Below are 16,293 nucleotides of genomic sequence, written 5' to 3'. Positions count from 1 at the left end.
TAACAATTGACTTCACATCATCTTAATATATAGATGGAGAAATTAAATTGATTAAAAATATTATGAAATAACAAGACAGACCAGTGGGACTCATCTTTTTTGTTTTTCTTATTCCTCTTTCCTTAATGCAAGTTTTATGCGTTCCTAGATCTAGTGGACAGTTCTTTATGCTTCTTCCATCCTTCCTAGAGAGAGAGAGAGTGTGGCTGTGTATTAACTATATATATATATATATATATATAATATTATAGAGAAACACGTACACAAGGATTCTAGGGTTTAGATGCTATACCATATAGATAAAACAAATGCTTCTTTATGCATGTTACTACTAATCAGTGGGCAATTTCTCTAAACGGTGGGCGGTTATTTATAACTCAACTCAATTATATTACAAAAAGACATCATGGGCCACTTTCACAGTTTTGAACTCTTGTGTGTGTCTGTGTATGTGTCTATGTGTATGTATATATATAGAAACTTGAGGATCTAGTTTATTTAGTTATGGAAAGTTTTACGTTCAATGTTTAGTGCTTTAAATGTATAGTAAATATATATTCAGTAACAGACAGCAAAAGATCATATTTTTAATGTCACACACAGTACCTATGAGCGTTCCGAGGCTCAATTATTTTTTGCTTATAGTTCTGCTATCAATAATTCATATGAATTATGATATTATATGATATAGGAGTTCATCCAGTCAAAATTAATTCCGATGAGATTTATGACAAATAATATTTATATACATGTATGTGACCAATCATAGATTCAGAATATGGGTGTAAGGCCTTTAAATAGTTTGATGTTGTATGATTGTGCTGCAGAAGAGAGCACACAGCACATGTGGGAGCAGAATGTAGAAGAGATAGTGCATGGCCATTTATATATATAGTTGTAAATTAATTATTATTTATGGAATTAATCTGGATCTTGTTCTCAGTTCTATGAATTGTTCTTTTTGCTTCATTATTATTATTATTATTATTTATGCTTTGCCAGTTGGTGGCCCTTCAACCATTCATAAAGGAATTGTGTTGTGTTCATGAATCGTCAGGGAACGTAACGTGATGGTGAGGCCCCCAATAGTACATATCTTTCAGACTTTGTATTGAACTTAATTTCCACACTTTTCCTGAGTACATATTTGATTATATATAATTAATTTGTTACAAATTCGTATGATGAGGTCCTAGATTCGTGTCGTGTCCACTTCATTATTCTTACAAAGCAACACAACATATGCAAGGATACACATACTTACAAAATACAAACATACCATGTAAGTGCAACTATATATATAATTAGCTTTCTTTTATGAGTTTCACATAACTTATTGTTGTTTTCTTGATTATTACACTAATTAATGGGGTGGGGATATTATATAGGATTAAGTTATTTTCGAGGCGACATTGAGTAAAAAAATTTCATCATATATATATCACCAACGACTCCTTTGCGAATATTTCCAAAGCAAAAATCACCATAACTTTTGTGATGTATGATTCTCAAAAGTATTATCATGTCCATCACTTTAGAAGATTTAGTTCACCATATGAAAATTTTAACATGATATTAGAGCCAACAGATGAAGAATATAGAAGATAAAATATAAAAAAATTAAAAAAAAAAAAAGAGAAAGCAAAGGAAATGGGAAGATGAAGATTCGGTAACTCGAGGCGAGTGATGGATGCAGAGGATAGCTCATGCAGGGCCAAAATGAAAAAAATCATGAAGTAAGGGGAATTAGTTTTAGTTGTATCATTTTTTTTTCCAAGTAAAAATGAACTAAATTTATAAACCAATCTGTATCCATCACTGCTCGAAGTGTGTGTGTGTAGGGGGAGGGAGAGGAAGTTGTTAAAGATTAAGTGACTTTATTAAATCCCACTCAATAAAGAAAGAAGAAAAAGAAGAAAATAATAAGAAGAATATATTAGATAATATATCAAAATCCTAGCTACCTCTAATATAGTCAGAACCTAAATGAAGAATATGTGTCAAAGTCTCATATCTTGATTATATATCGTATTAATGAGGCGGACATTATATTTCATTTTTCATAATTTCTTTTCATATCAATGACCTTACTATATATATAATTAATTAACATAAAATAAGCTCTCTTAGTGTAATCTCACTCCAAAAACAATTTTCATATGATGCTTTCTCACTTTCAAAGGCCTTAAAAGTTTTTACTCATATTCAATGTGAGACAAGCTTTTCTAATACGATTAATCAATTAATTTATTTATAATGCTTAAATTGGTTAGAATCCTTTACAACTCAAATCAAAATACCATTGTGCCACCCCACACCTAGTCATCCAAATTAAAGAAAATGTGTGGTGGATACAACACTTGCGCCACTTGCGCCCACAAATTTCGTCAAAGTGCTCGTCATCCATGATTTTTCAAGCTGACAATATAATATTGAGACCATTCCACCTCAGCCTTTTTTATTTTTATTTTTTAAATTAGAGAGATATAGGCGAAATAAAATCCAATCTGCTGCCTATTGAAGCATTATGTTTATCAAGACGGCCCTGATTTATTTTTATTTTTTAAAAATAGTTAGTTTAATGAGTACAGAGCCTAAAATAAAAATAATTTTTCAACTGAAAGTTTTTCAAGAAAATAATTTTATTATTTAAAAATATCAGTTGAAAATTTTAAATTAGAACTATTAAAACCGTATACAGATGATGCAGATTCACCACAACGATAAATAGTATGATGCTCATTAATGTGATGTGATGAATAGTGAAATTAGGTTTGTGTTGCTAAGCTATAAGTTTATTGACCATCTCAACCTTTTATAGGAGCATTTATGCCACTATGATATAACTCTATTAACCATAGGTTTTTTTAAGCATCCGTGCATGTATCTACCTCCTTTTATTTTCTTCATTTTGTCATAGAATTTCAAATTACATATATATTGAATCACAAATAATCTTCAACCACTACTAGTATTGGATGATATATATGCTTTTTTTTTTGTGAAACAAATTTTAGGAAGGGGGTTGAGCTCATCCCATGATCCAAGAGCAGGGAAATTACCCTTTAACCTTAGCCCTATCTGGTACCGTAGCTTAAACTAGGATGAAAGAGCTCCACTTGAGAGATTACCGCATGTTACAAGCTGAAACCTTGGTTTTGAATATGCCTCTCCAGGCACCGCAGCTGTTCTCAGGAGTCGAACCATCTTTTTTTTATGAGAATGTCCAACCCTTCGACCATTGAACCTATGATAGTATGGGTGTATATGTGCAATATTGCACAAACATAACTTGTCCATCAAATAATTTCCCGAATATATATACTGTAATATGAATATAAATTAAACATTTCAGAAAAAATGACAAGACTCTCCCGCATCAAGTAAGTTGAGCCATTAAAAATTAAAAATTTAAATACCCCCCAATATACAAATGTGCATATATATTACATTGAAGTGTTGTTTTTTAAGTTCCTCTTGGATTCCACTGAGTTTTGAACAGCGTGGGAAAAATTTAACTTCAGTAGCATAAAAAAATATCACACAAATTAAATATATTGCATATAAACTTTTTTAATTTTTTTAAAATATGCTGATCAAAATTCGACATACTTTATATATTCATTTAAAGAATCTGAGCGGGGTTTGGCTGGAAGTCATATCCAGCTATACATTTGTCTTTTAGTAATCTTCTTCTCTTTTGGAATCTAACGTTAGTGTTTAAGTACAAAAGTCTGGTTTCCAACATTATTTCAAAGGATCGAATATATTCTCATTTTCAAAGGGGTGATTGATAATGAAGCTAGCCAGCCTGATGGATTATGAAATATCAAGGCTGACTTAGTCTTAAAAAAAACTATGAAAATTATATTAATTGTTTTATTTTGACACAATCGAATAGTATTTTTAGTAATCAGTCATTCTTTTAGACATCGATATAACAGAAGAATGAGATATCATTTTCCACCATCAAAAGGAATATAATCGACTGCAAAATTAGGTAAAGATTATTTTCGTTGGAAAGTAGAAATTCTGTGGCTTTAAACACCTATCGCCTTCGAATTATTGGTTTGGATTGGAACCAAATGAATTGAACGGAAGGAAAAGACTAAAGAAATGTACCGTACATATATATCCACAATATAGGGAATCTATTTTACCTAATTTTAGGGAAAACGTGTGTTTTCATTCCAAGAATTTAAGGTGGCGAGCTATTAATTTTGTTTTTAGATATTTATTTTGTGTCAATTTCTCATAAATTTATTATTTTCTTAAAAAAAACTGTATGCTATCCAGTAAAACCAAATCAGATTTTAATATTATTGAATTTAATCAGAGATAAATCCACTCACGTGATTTTTTATCTACAAAATAAATTTCCAAATTGTGTTCTGTATTAAAAAAAAATTATCATGGTCTTTTTGACTAATAAAATTTTACAAGAAGATTTTTAAAATTTTTCCTTTACTATTTTGGTAAGGTTTGGATTCTTTACTATTTAAAGTGAATCAAGCCTCTTTAACTCAATCCAATCATCCTCAGTAAATTTTAAATTTTATCATAAACACTCACACCATCCAAATGCTCTAAAAAATTAGGATTCATGCATGAGGAAAACCTTAAATTCTTTATTATTTATGACTTTCTTTGCATTGATTCATCAGCATATGAAGGTGCGTAATTTATTATTTGCTTCAATAATAGCATCCGCTTGCTTACGGTAGATAATCTTCCTTTTTAGTCGATAATAGCAGCATATGTAACGTTGTTTGAATTTTCACATATTTAATTTAATTATATTTGATAATTTAGATAACTTATATTTTTTCTTTTTATTTTTTGATCTCCAATCATATTTTAAAGTAAAATTAAAAGATTGTTTCTATTTGTGTTATTTTTATTTTGCATTCTGTTTGCTTCAAAATAAAGTATATATTAAATTTTAAAAATTTAATTTAATATCCTGATCAAATATAAATGATAATATCAATCAGAAAAAAAAAAGAGATGATAATACAGTCTTGTACTGTTATTTTGCAAGAGTAGAAGATCTTACTCATTTGCTGATCACATGTAATGCTACGTCTACGAATAAGTTCTGTCGGCGCTAACATAACATTAACATTAATTTAGGACAAATATAACACATTTGTAATTATTTTTTCCAAAAGTAACATAAATATTCTTCTTTTATATGGATTTTTCATGTAAGACCATAAAACTTTATAAAGAAAAAGAGTGCAAGTTTTGATAGGCCTAAAGTTTGGCCACCAATGGATACGTTATCGCACGCTGAATAGTTTTTTTTTTTTTTTAATGCAATCAAATTGTGCAGAAAGCCAGAAACCACGCTTTTGCTTATTTCTATGACAATAGACAAAATCTAACTCGTTCCCACCAAATCTATCCGAGATTCCTTTTCTAATTCCTATGACAATTATAACATATCACACACACACACATATTCCATCCGTCTCTTATTATAAGTAATATAGGATTTTATTAAGTAGATCAAAAAATTAGTTAGATGAAAATTAAAAGTTTTTTTCCCTAAAATACCTTTATTTATGGGGAAGAGAGTATAAGGGAAAAAAATAAGAGAATTGTGAAAAAGAAAGAATATGTGATAGTGAGAGATGATGGTTTGGAAAATAAAACAATAAATATATTGAATATTAAAATAAGTAATTAATAGGGACAAAATAGGAAATTTGCTAAAAAATTTAAGGTAACTTGCAAATGTTACTTATATTTGGGGATAAAAGGGGGATGATAGTTGTTGCTTATAAGAAGGGAGAGAGAGTATATATAAACTTCTCATAACCATAATATTTTTATTTAGATAATTTAATGATAGGACGGGCGGCAATGATATTTTATTTTTCATAATTTATGTATTTATTATATTTTTTTAATAAATACTATTTAATATAAGATTTCATTTGATTTTTATTTTAGTCATAAATATAAGACCCTAATCCATTTTATCTCTCATATTTATTTATTTTTCAAGGTAGTTCTTCTAATAGCAATAGTTACAACCAATACACTTTATTAGTAAGGATATTTTAAGAAAGACAACACCTATTTATTACAAATAACTAACTTAACTCTTTTTTTTAATCTCCTTAAATTACTCAACTAACTCTTATATTTAATACCGGAGTTACTACTTTAAACTTACAATGTCATGCTTAAACAAATAGAAAAAAATATATCATTACAAAATCTTGATATTAACGATGGTGATACATGAAGAATACCACAATTAACAAGTGTTTCTACTCACGCGTTTATTTTTCATTTTTATCGCTGTAACTTTTTTATTACGACGAGATAGATAATGTTATTATTACATCAGATAATGCATTGCAGAAAAAAAATCGTGGAAAAACTAATCAAATTAAGATTAATGCTGCTGACACAAGTATTATCTCCTAGTCACTGTTCTGCAAGGATTATAGTTTTATTTTTGGGCCAGATTAGATATATATATAGATAAATGAGTTAAAATTTGACAATCATAACTATATTTTTCATCTACATTCATTGATTAGTATATATATTTAATAATATTTCACTTTTTTGTTGACAAATATACTTTTTTTTCATCTAAAAATATATTAAATTTAGATAATGTTCTAAACACCCCCTCTCCGCCCAACACAAGTTCTGATTCATTCGGCCGCTTGCTTTCAATAAACGAATTTCAAATTTCAGTTAAAAAAGCACGTTAATAAAATTAAAGAAGCTTAATCGCATATGGTTTTGTGTTGTAAAAGAAATTGATTTATATGCTTTTTATTAAAAAAAGATAACAAAGCTTATAAATTCTTCTAATAAAATAAGTAAGTCAATTTCAACGCTAAAGTCTTTGGAGAATTTGAAGGAAAAAAAAAAAAGAAACGAAATATCTATCTCCATATATACCCTCGATTTGCAAGTAGTGAATACTTTAGGATCTGAAAACATGGAAGAAATTTCCTTCATCCCTATTATTATATAATATCAGATATAGAACTGTTTTTCTTAGAGAAATTTATAGTAAGCATAAAAAAGTCGCCATAGCTTATAAGAACTATCCGTTCAAACTCGATAATGTTCAACCCAATATAATATTCGAAGGAGGTGTTTGCCTAACCCTTAAAGTGCTTTTAAAAAGCATTTTTTTATGAATCAAGACAAACTTCTTTATATATTTATTTCGTATACTATAAAAATATTTTTAAAATTATAGTTTTTTTTTTACCCAAACACTCTCGAAGTCAAATACCACAATAATAATAAGTCTCATCTCATAAAATACAATCAGATATATGAATCACACAGCATCATCAAATTCTATCAACAAACTAAATATTTGGATATTATATGTTAATTAAATAGTCATACAAAAAAAAAATGCTATGCCTACAGATCAGAGAACGTGGGTTGGTATGAATGTTGAAACAGCTAGCAGTAGTCCATGTTAGAGCACTTACGTTACTTTTCTATTGCTTATGCAGAAAGAAAGCTCCCTCCTTTGCACCAAGTCCACAAATTTATCATATATATGAATGAACTTGAATTAGTCCATGCAAGCACGTGTACAGTTTCAGTATAACACGTGAAATCGAAGACTATGAACCAACCTTGATCGTTGATTTTGCAGACTCATCATCATCACCACCGTCTAATCTAGTGGTAAATTTAAATTTCTACCGACAAATTATTATTCTGTTTACATTTAGCAGAAGCAATTCAGTTGATCTGCCTTGTACGTTCAAAACTCAAGGAAAGGGACGTGACTGTGTGAGTCACTGTGAATAGTGAGCTTCTCATTGTGGGATATTGAAAGAACCAAATCCTCTGTGCACCACTCACTACTTTTGTGATAATTATGAGATTTATTATATTATATTTATTTATTTACACTTGCGAGATCGACCCATCTAACTTTGGAAAGATGCATGCATATGTTAGTTATACCAATTCTTGATTTAGTTTTTCTAATATATATTTTTCTCTCCAAACAAGTGGATCGATCATATATCAACACATCAAAAAGAGAGAGAGAAAATGACTCTTAAGTAATTGTGGGTCATGACACTTAAAATTTTAAATTTGTGTAGATAATTATCATTAGCTAGCTAGCACATCATTTTATCAGCAGAATTACGTGATAAATGAGTGACAATGAACTTCACAAATTCTCCCATTTTTTTATTACGTATAAATAATTCTCTCAAACCTTAATTATAGCTTACTACCTCCGGTCCTAATTATAAAAGCTAGTTGACTAATTTGAGGAGATTAAAAATAAGTTAAATTAGTTATTTGTAATAAATAAGTGTTGTCCTTTCTAAAATATCCTTGCCAATTAAGTGTATTGGCTAGAACTACCATTGTTAGAAGGATTACGTTGGAAAAAAAATACATAAATATGAGAGACAAAGTAGATTGAGGGTCTTATATTTAGAACTAAAATAAAAGTCAAACAATGTCTTATATTATGGACCGGAGATAGTATATCATATGTGGATAATCTTGCTCACTTAACCATCTTTTGTTGGCAAAATAACAAACTAACTAACCCTACAAGAGAGTTAATTATATGCATATAACTCAAAATTCTATAACGAAAATTGTGTGAAATATATCTTGAAAAATTACATCGAATTAATCATGGATATATATATATGCATTAGAAATTAGTTAGTTATATATTTACCTATAAGTAAAAGATATATATATATATATATTCCAAAATTGATTGTATCTGAGACTCATTGATTTATTTAAATTTGTCAAAGTTAACCTGCATTGCTTGCACGAAATGATGAGGGGAAAAAAATATGCTTCAGAGTTCAAACTCAACAGTGGGAATCGTATGCTTGGTCACCAATATTTTCCCCGACCGGAAAAAATATTTATAAGTCATATTATTAAACTTTTAATCTGAATATAATATTTTACTTTTTATTTTTCTTGCGTGTATTGTTATATTATTGGAAAATATACTTCTTCCGATTCTTTTTATAAGATCTTTTTAACTAAATAATGTGGTTTAAAAAAATTAAAATTAGTTAAAAATAATAAATATAAAAAAATTGAACCATTTTTCAAGTGTATCCATATCTAATAACAGAGCAAATAAGAGAGAGAAATACTAATAATAAGATAAAGAAACAAAAGAAGAGTAGTATGAGAAAAAGATAATAAGAGAGAATAGAAAATCAATTAAGGACAAAATTGATAAAAATGAGCCTAATGTTTAGACAATCCTAGGTAGGATATTCCGGCAAAAAAAAAATCCTAAGCAGGATATTATAAAAACGACCAAAGCAGTTGAATGTCTAGATTTGGTCAGGATCTTTCTTGTAAAGTTCATCGTTTTGTTGTTTGGATTTGGGCATATCATTTATGTGGGTTGCATATATATTATGTGGTTAGTGGGTCATTGTTTGGGCCGATCCATGGGGCCCAATTCTGAATACCTGGCTCTGGACTCTGGAGGCGTTGGTCATTTTACGTTGCTTTTCGTGGGCGACCTTGGACGTTGGATCCCTCAAGTACACTTTTTTCTTTTAGAACAAAATGACAATTAAGTGCCCCATAAATTCAATGCTAGGTTGTTTGAGCCATGCAAATGAAACGGGGAAAAAAGAGAGAAGGTGTTTAAATAGCTTTATATGAACGCATTATTTTGGTCTTGTTTATAAGATAAAGAGAGGTTTTTTTTTAATTATTTGCAATTCATATCATTAAATTTTTTAACATGAACACCACCTTAGTTTTATTATAAGTTACTTGTAGGAAATTTTTTTATTCTAGATATAAGTAACTTGTAAAGTATGTAATGATCATTTTTTAATTTTAACCTTATTTAATCCTCATTGCAAAGAGAGAAGGAGGGGAAGGGGATGATTTGTAAGCGCAGAGAAAGAAAAAACTTTCATAAATATAATTTTGGATAATTTTATCAACTTAATTGTATTTCTTAGTGTGTGAAAATAAATTGCAAGTAACTTATAATAAAAACCAGAGTGATGTATTATTAGAAAATTATTAAATCTTTAAGTCAAAATTAATAAGATTTAAAATAAAGCATGTTAAAAGTGACTCATAGATAGAATAAAAGGAATAATAATTTCACCATTTTAAACTTGAGGGATGAATTCCTTACAAAACAAACCTCAGCGATTTTGACCGACTTCGCTTTTACCTAAACTAGGGGATCAAAAACTGAGTTTCCCCGTATCTTAATCATTTTTTCCTGATATGTTCCTTACATTAATTATTTGCATGATATTATAATGATAAATTCATTTTAATTAACAATCAATTTTTAATTTGATTTACGTGTTTATTATTTTACACCTTATATGAAAATATCTTCATATGCATGTTTGCTTTTGTATCTATTGGGAAAAAGGACTCTCTCCTATATTTAAACCATATTTTATCTTATACCTTTAGCATACATTTTTGACATTATTTTGTTTTTTTATGTGATAATCAATTTTAAGTTTGATTCCTGTTGTTTTATTGATCCACATACCATTTGACATCTTAACATCTATTGAAAATCTATTTAACACTCACTACTACAAAATATTTAACCTTTAGCATGCATATTTAACATAATTCTCAAGATGTCTTCTTTCTTTTTTTTCAACCTCAAGATGCCATATAAAAGGGGTATTTGGGTAGAAACAAAATCATAGTTTTAAAAGTATCTTTACTGTATACGAAGTAAATATATGGAAGAGTTTGTCTCGATTTTTGAAAAAGTACTTCTGATAAGTGCTTTTGAGATGTACCAAACATCCCAAAGTCTGACCGGTGAAAAAGCAGTATATACATAATCCAATTTTGTAAATTGTGACGCCAGTTTCAATTAAATTTAATTGATTGCCGGTCACAGTAATAAGGTTATTTACTTAATTAAGTGTAATATTAGTTAAATAAAGATTTAATCTATATTATCCAAATAATCTTCAGTTATATGATTTAATTTAATATCTTTAAATTTAAATCATATTTATGAATTAAATTAGAATTTAATCTATTATTCAGTATCGTAAATATATGTTGGGAAAAAAGATATTGTAAATATTTGATAAGATTTAAACGTATTTGGGATCTTATCATATGAGATGGAGTATCTCATTGATTGAGATAGTGGAGAGATTATGATAAATTAATATATCTTAAACGGATAGGATATAAATATTTTGTATTTCCAAGATATCCATCCACATATGCATATAGGCTCCCCCCATTCATTGTGCAACTCATTCCATAACTGTTAGCTCATCTCTCCTCGCTCTCTCTTTTCTCTTCCAAACACGGTAAGTTATTCTCCCTCGCTCTTTATGTCAAGCTAATTTATTAACCTCTTCATACATCTATCTACATGTCTTACTTTTATTCTACTTCCATTTATATAAAATTAAAGTGATTATTCATATCTTTGTATTATAATGAGCATCAGCTGAATGTTTACTATTTTAGCTATCAAGGTTCCAGTAATTTAATTACCTCGTAATTGTGAATGTTGGTATTATAACAAATTTTAATAACATCTTTTGATATTTCAGTTCACGTTCTGAAATGAGATCTTAATGAATATTTAGATAAATACTAGTAAAATGCAATTTCTTGTTGTTTATGATTGTTTCAGCACTTGCACTTTGTTCTTGTAGCCGGCAATAAACAACTCAAACAAATTAAATTAAGGATAAATGGCAACATCAACTAGAAAGGTCACCTTTGATGAATTTTTTCGAGCTCTTTTCAATGAAAAAGGAGAACAATGGACTCCCACAGATCTACGAGATGATCATGATAGAAAAGAAGCACTGAAGCAGAAAATGGACAAATTCATAAATGAACTTGAAAGCTCTCAATTTTATCATGATTTTCGAGACGAGGTACAAGGTTCTCATATTTCTGAACACATTCGCTGGTTTTTGGTGTCAGAGTCAAAGATGCGAATAGTAATTTATGGTATAGGTAGCATTGAATCAGATGAGAAACACTCACCTACATTACAACTTGGTCTTGCATTATTAATGAAAAAAGATTTTGGTTGGATTGAGGGGATAGAATTATTTGATCCTATCCTTTCAAAAACTGAAATCCAAGTTTTGGAATCTCTTGGTTGTTCTGTCTCATATCTCAACGAATATGGAAGGAGGAAAGTCCTAAAACCAACAATGTTCTTCATGCCACATTGTGATATAAGGCTATACAACAACCTTCTGGAAGAAAATTGGAAACCGGAGCTATTAAGCAATATTATCATATTTGGTAACAGCTTTGATTCTTATATCAAGCATCCTCCAGATGTTTCAAAGATCTTCCATACAAATGATCCAAGAATAAGAAAATTAGGTATTTGGGCACTGATGGGAAATATTTTAGCTTCTCAAACATTTACAAGTGAGTTTAAAATGAGGACAATTTCTTATGATCGTCATAAAATTGGTCAAGATGCAAGTTTCCAGCGAGACTGTGATATTTCCTTTTTCAATTTAAGTTGGCATTTTTTTAGCTCTCTCACAAGGAGAAGGATGCGATTAGTGAGAGAGAATACTAGAAACGAATATGGTGCATCTGTGGGACTGAGATCGAGAATTGTAGTACGTCAGAAAAAAGAAAATGTGGCTACCAGCAACACGTCTCTAGAGGAGTAATGTTTTCGTCCTCATCAGAAATGAAAGCAAGAATCTTGGTTGTCTTCTTATTATAATAATACTCCACTGGCCATCGTTTTACTTTCTTGTGTTTTTTTTTCTTCACCAATTTGAAACCCTAATCCCTTCCAATGAAATGGTTAAGTCTAGAAATCCCAAATCCTGTGATCTATCATCGGCCATTATTCCTTATTCCTGAGAATAAAGTTGAGGGTAATATTTTTAGTGCATCAATGGAGCTTTAATTTTTGTTTAATTGCATGGCATCTCTGGGGCAACTTTTACGTGTTAGCTTCTTTCTTTCTACCTTGAAAGGTATAAGTGAATCTCAATTGGATTTTATCCAAATGTGCTTCAGCGATGCATATTCCCAGCACTAAAGAATATCCCTAGCAAACTTTGGAACCTAGTCACACATCAACTTATCAATATTTCAAAAGCAACTTATCAAAATCTGAACATGATTTGTTAAAGTTGGAACCCTAAAGTGGGGAGGATGTCATATAAGGCCCAAAATTTTTTGAAACATTTATTTGAAATTAAATGGTGCGGTTTAAGTAATAAAATGCCTTTCATTTAATTTTTTTTATAAGCCCTTTCATTTAATTTTAAAAGACAAAAACAAAAACCACATCAATACATAAATATCATTGTTCAGTATATATCATTATTCTTGTCCTTGAAGATAAAGATCACAGTAATTAATATATCATTTAATCAATTTTCTAAGTATCATCTGTAGTCATCTTGACAACTACCTTGGAACTTGATATGATTCACATAGTGGTTACGGTCTTCATGGCTTCAAGCCTTGGTTCTTTGGCCTGAAATTAGTTTAGTAACTCTTATTTTTAAAAATCAGAAGAATTGATACAAAATGCACAAGCAATTGCTTATACATTATACCAGGTCTTTTTTTTTTTTTGCCACGTATAAATATTTTCGGATTGGAAGTAATCATATTAAAGGCATTGCTAAAAAAAAAAAGAAAGTGAATATCAATTGAATTTTATCCAAACGTGGTTCGGAGATATATATTCCCAGCAGTAGAGAACAAATATCCCAGGTAAACTTTGGAACCTTCTCACATATCAACTTATCATCAATATTCCAAAACCAATTTGTCAAAATCCGAATTATGATTTGTTGAAATTGGAACCCAAAACAGGGAAGTTGTCATCACAAGGGCTCTTAAAGCAAGAAAATGTCATTTAAGGCCCGTACAATTTTTGAAACATCACTATAAATCCTAGAGCCTTGATCATTTATTTGAAATTAAATTTTGTGGTTTGTGGACTAAAATGCCTTTCATTTAATTTTAAAAGGAAAAAAAGAAACAAAAGCCACATCAATATATAAATATCATTGTTCATTATATCATTATTTTTGTCCTCGATGATAAAGTTCATGCATATCTACCGTTCATTCATTCTCTCTCTCTAGAAGCCAGATTTCTACTCTTCATCTCCACTCGCAGAACACACAAGCATCTATTTGGAGGAAGTAATGATTGGACAAGGTTTAGAACCCTTATCATGGTCTAGATATCCTTCCTGTTCAATCACCTTCTCTCTCCTTCCCTCTCTCTGCAGCTTGAAAATGAATGGAGGCAGCGCGCTTAAGAGGATTAATTAATGAATACAGAATACCTGCACTCTGAAAAAAAAAAAATCAGTTCAAAAGAATAATCATTGTAAGAATTACTTGGGAAAAAATTATATATTGTAACGTCATAATGTCTATTACGACGTCAGTTACGTTTTAAAAGGAAGAGAAAATATATTAAATTTATTACCCCTTTGATTTGTCAAGTAACATATGGGAAATCATGTAGTTAAATGCGTGTGTATTTTGCATTAGAGAGACTTCTTGATCAATAATTAAACATAACTTAATTTGCTAAATATCATCAGTAGTCATCTTAGCGATTTGACTTAGAACTTGATATTGTTCACATGGTGGCTGCGGTCTTTACTCCAAACTTCGGCTCTTTACCCAGAAATTAATTAAGCAGCCCTTTTCCCTTTTTTAACCAGCTGACTCCTTATTGTCTTATAGCATGTCTAAAAATAATTAAGCAGCCCTTTCCTTTTTTATTAACCAGCTGTTTGGCCCAGAATTCTAGTGGGCCTGAACCCAAGAGGAGGGTAAGTACAACGATCCACTAAATTTAGCAGAGTAGTAGCTAAGGGTGTCCGGATCTGAACTGAATTGATGGAGCCCAACAGAATCTTTAGGCACTGTTTGGAACGAAACATTGAAATAAAAGATATGGATTAGAATTGAGATTAAAAAATAATATTTAACATGAAAAATTACTTATTATATAGGATTAGATAAACCTATATATGTGGGATTAGGAAATACTATGGAAAAAAGAGGTATTCCCCAATCCTGTTTCCATAAATTTGTCTAATATCATATAACAAGTAATTACTCATGCTAAAAAAAATTTTAATAATTTTTTTAAAATTGTAATCCTAGTTTATATCTCTCATTTTTAATATTTCGGACCAAACGGACTTTAAATATTAGTTGATATATATTTTGGAAAAAAAAAAGGATAATTTGATCGTACCGTAGTAATCAATTTAACATCAGACTCATCTTTACTTTGCTGTAATTTTTTTGGGGATGCGGATGACTTTTTAGTATTATTAATTGCATCACATGAGTGGTGCATGGAATTAAGGAAAGGATATGATGATTCATGAATTAAGGAAAGGCAGTGTACTAAGAAACCAATCAAACCCAACCTCGTGCTAAGTCATTGGTTGGAGCCTGGTCCTAAACCAATCCTAATCCTAACTATCAAAGTAGATATGGTGGCCTAGAGAGAGAACATTCAATACTTCTGTTGGGGCGGCAAACTTCGAATTAAACATGCACCGCTGCATTGTTGGTCCAAACCAATTAAAATTATGTAAATTTAATTGAATATCAATCGAGTATATAAAAAACGCATGTTGCGGTATGAGTTCATTATTCACGTCCTTCTTAGGGTGTTTGGATGGCTTAATAATCCCTCTCAAAAAGAATTTTTTCTTAAATCAAGACAAATTTCTCTATATATTTATTTCGTATATTGTAAAAACACTTTTAAAATACTATTTCCGATTTTTAATATAAGACCCTGTTTGACTTTTATTTTGATCCTAAATATAAGACCCCAATCCACTTTGTATCTCATATTTATACATTTTTTTTCAAGGTAACCCTTCTAATAATAAGAATTCTAATCAATACACTTGATTAGTAAGGATATTTTAGGAAAGACAACACCTATTTAGAACAAATAACTAACTCAACTTACTTCCTTAATTTCTTCAAATTAGTCAACTGGGTCTTATGATTTTGTTTCTATCCAAATATCTTTTTAATTGGACTCTTCTTATTAAGTTTGGTTGACCTAAATCTGCGAGGGAGAGTTTGTAGCATATTTTCTAACCCAATATTCCCTTCAAAACCATCTGCCCTTCTTCACCAAAACTCGCCCCAGTTTTTGACTCTTTCCGACATCTCACTGTTACTTTTTTGAATTCTCATCTTTAACCCTTTAGCTAAATTTAATTCACGAGATTTTAATTTTGTCACACCTATGATTCAATAATCA

General features: G+C 29.8%; 1 protein-coding gene across 1 annotated transcript; it reads left to right on the top strand.

The window, feature by feature from the left end:
- Positions 1-11,726: 11,726 nt before the first annotated feature.
- LOC114714669 (protein SENSITIVITY TO RED LIGHT REDUCED 1-like) lies at positions 11,727-12,680 on the top strand. Its single transcript, XM_028899429.1, has one exon. The coding sequence runs from the start codon at positions 11,727-11,729 to the stop codon at positions 12,678-12,680; it is 954 nt and encodes a 317-aa protein (XP_028755262.1).
- The last annotated feature ends 3,613 nt before the right edge of the window (positions 12,681-16,293 follow it).

The sequence above is a fragment of the Neltuma alba genome, unplaced genomic scaffold, assembly GCF_004799145.2.
Source record: "Neltuma alba isolate B1F8T4 unplaced genomic scaffold, ASM479914v2 tig00011524_pilon, whole genome shotgun sequence".
NCBI classification, from domain to species: Eukaryota; Viridiplantae; Streptophyta; class Magnoliopsida; order Fabales; family Fabaceae; genus Neltuma; species Neltuma alba.
This window is presented reverse-complemented; position numbering and strand designations above follow the sequence as displayed.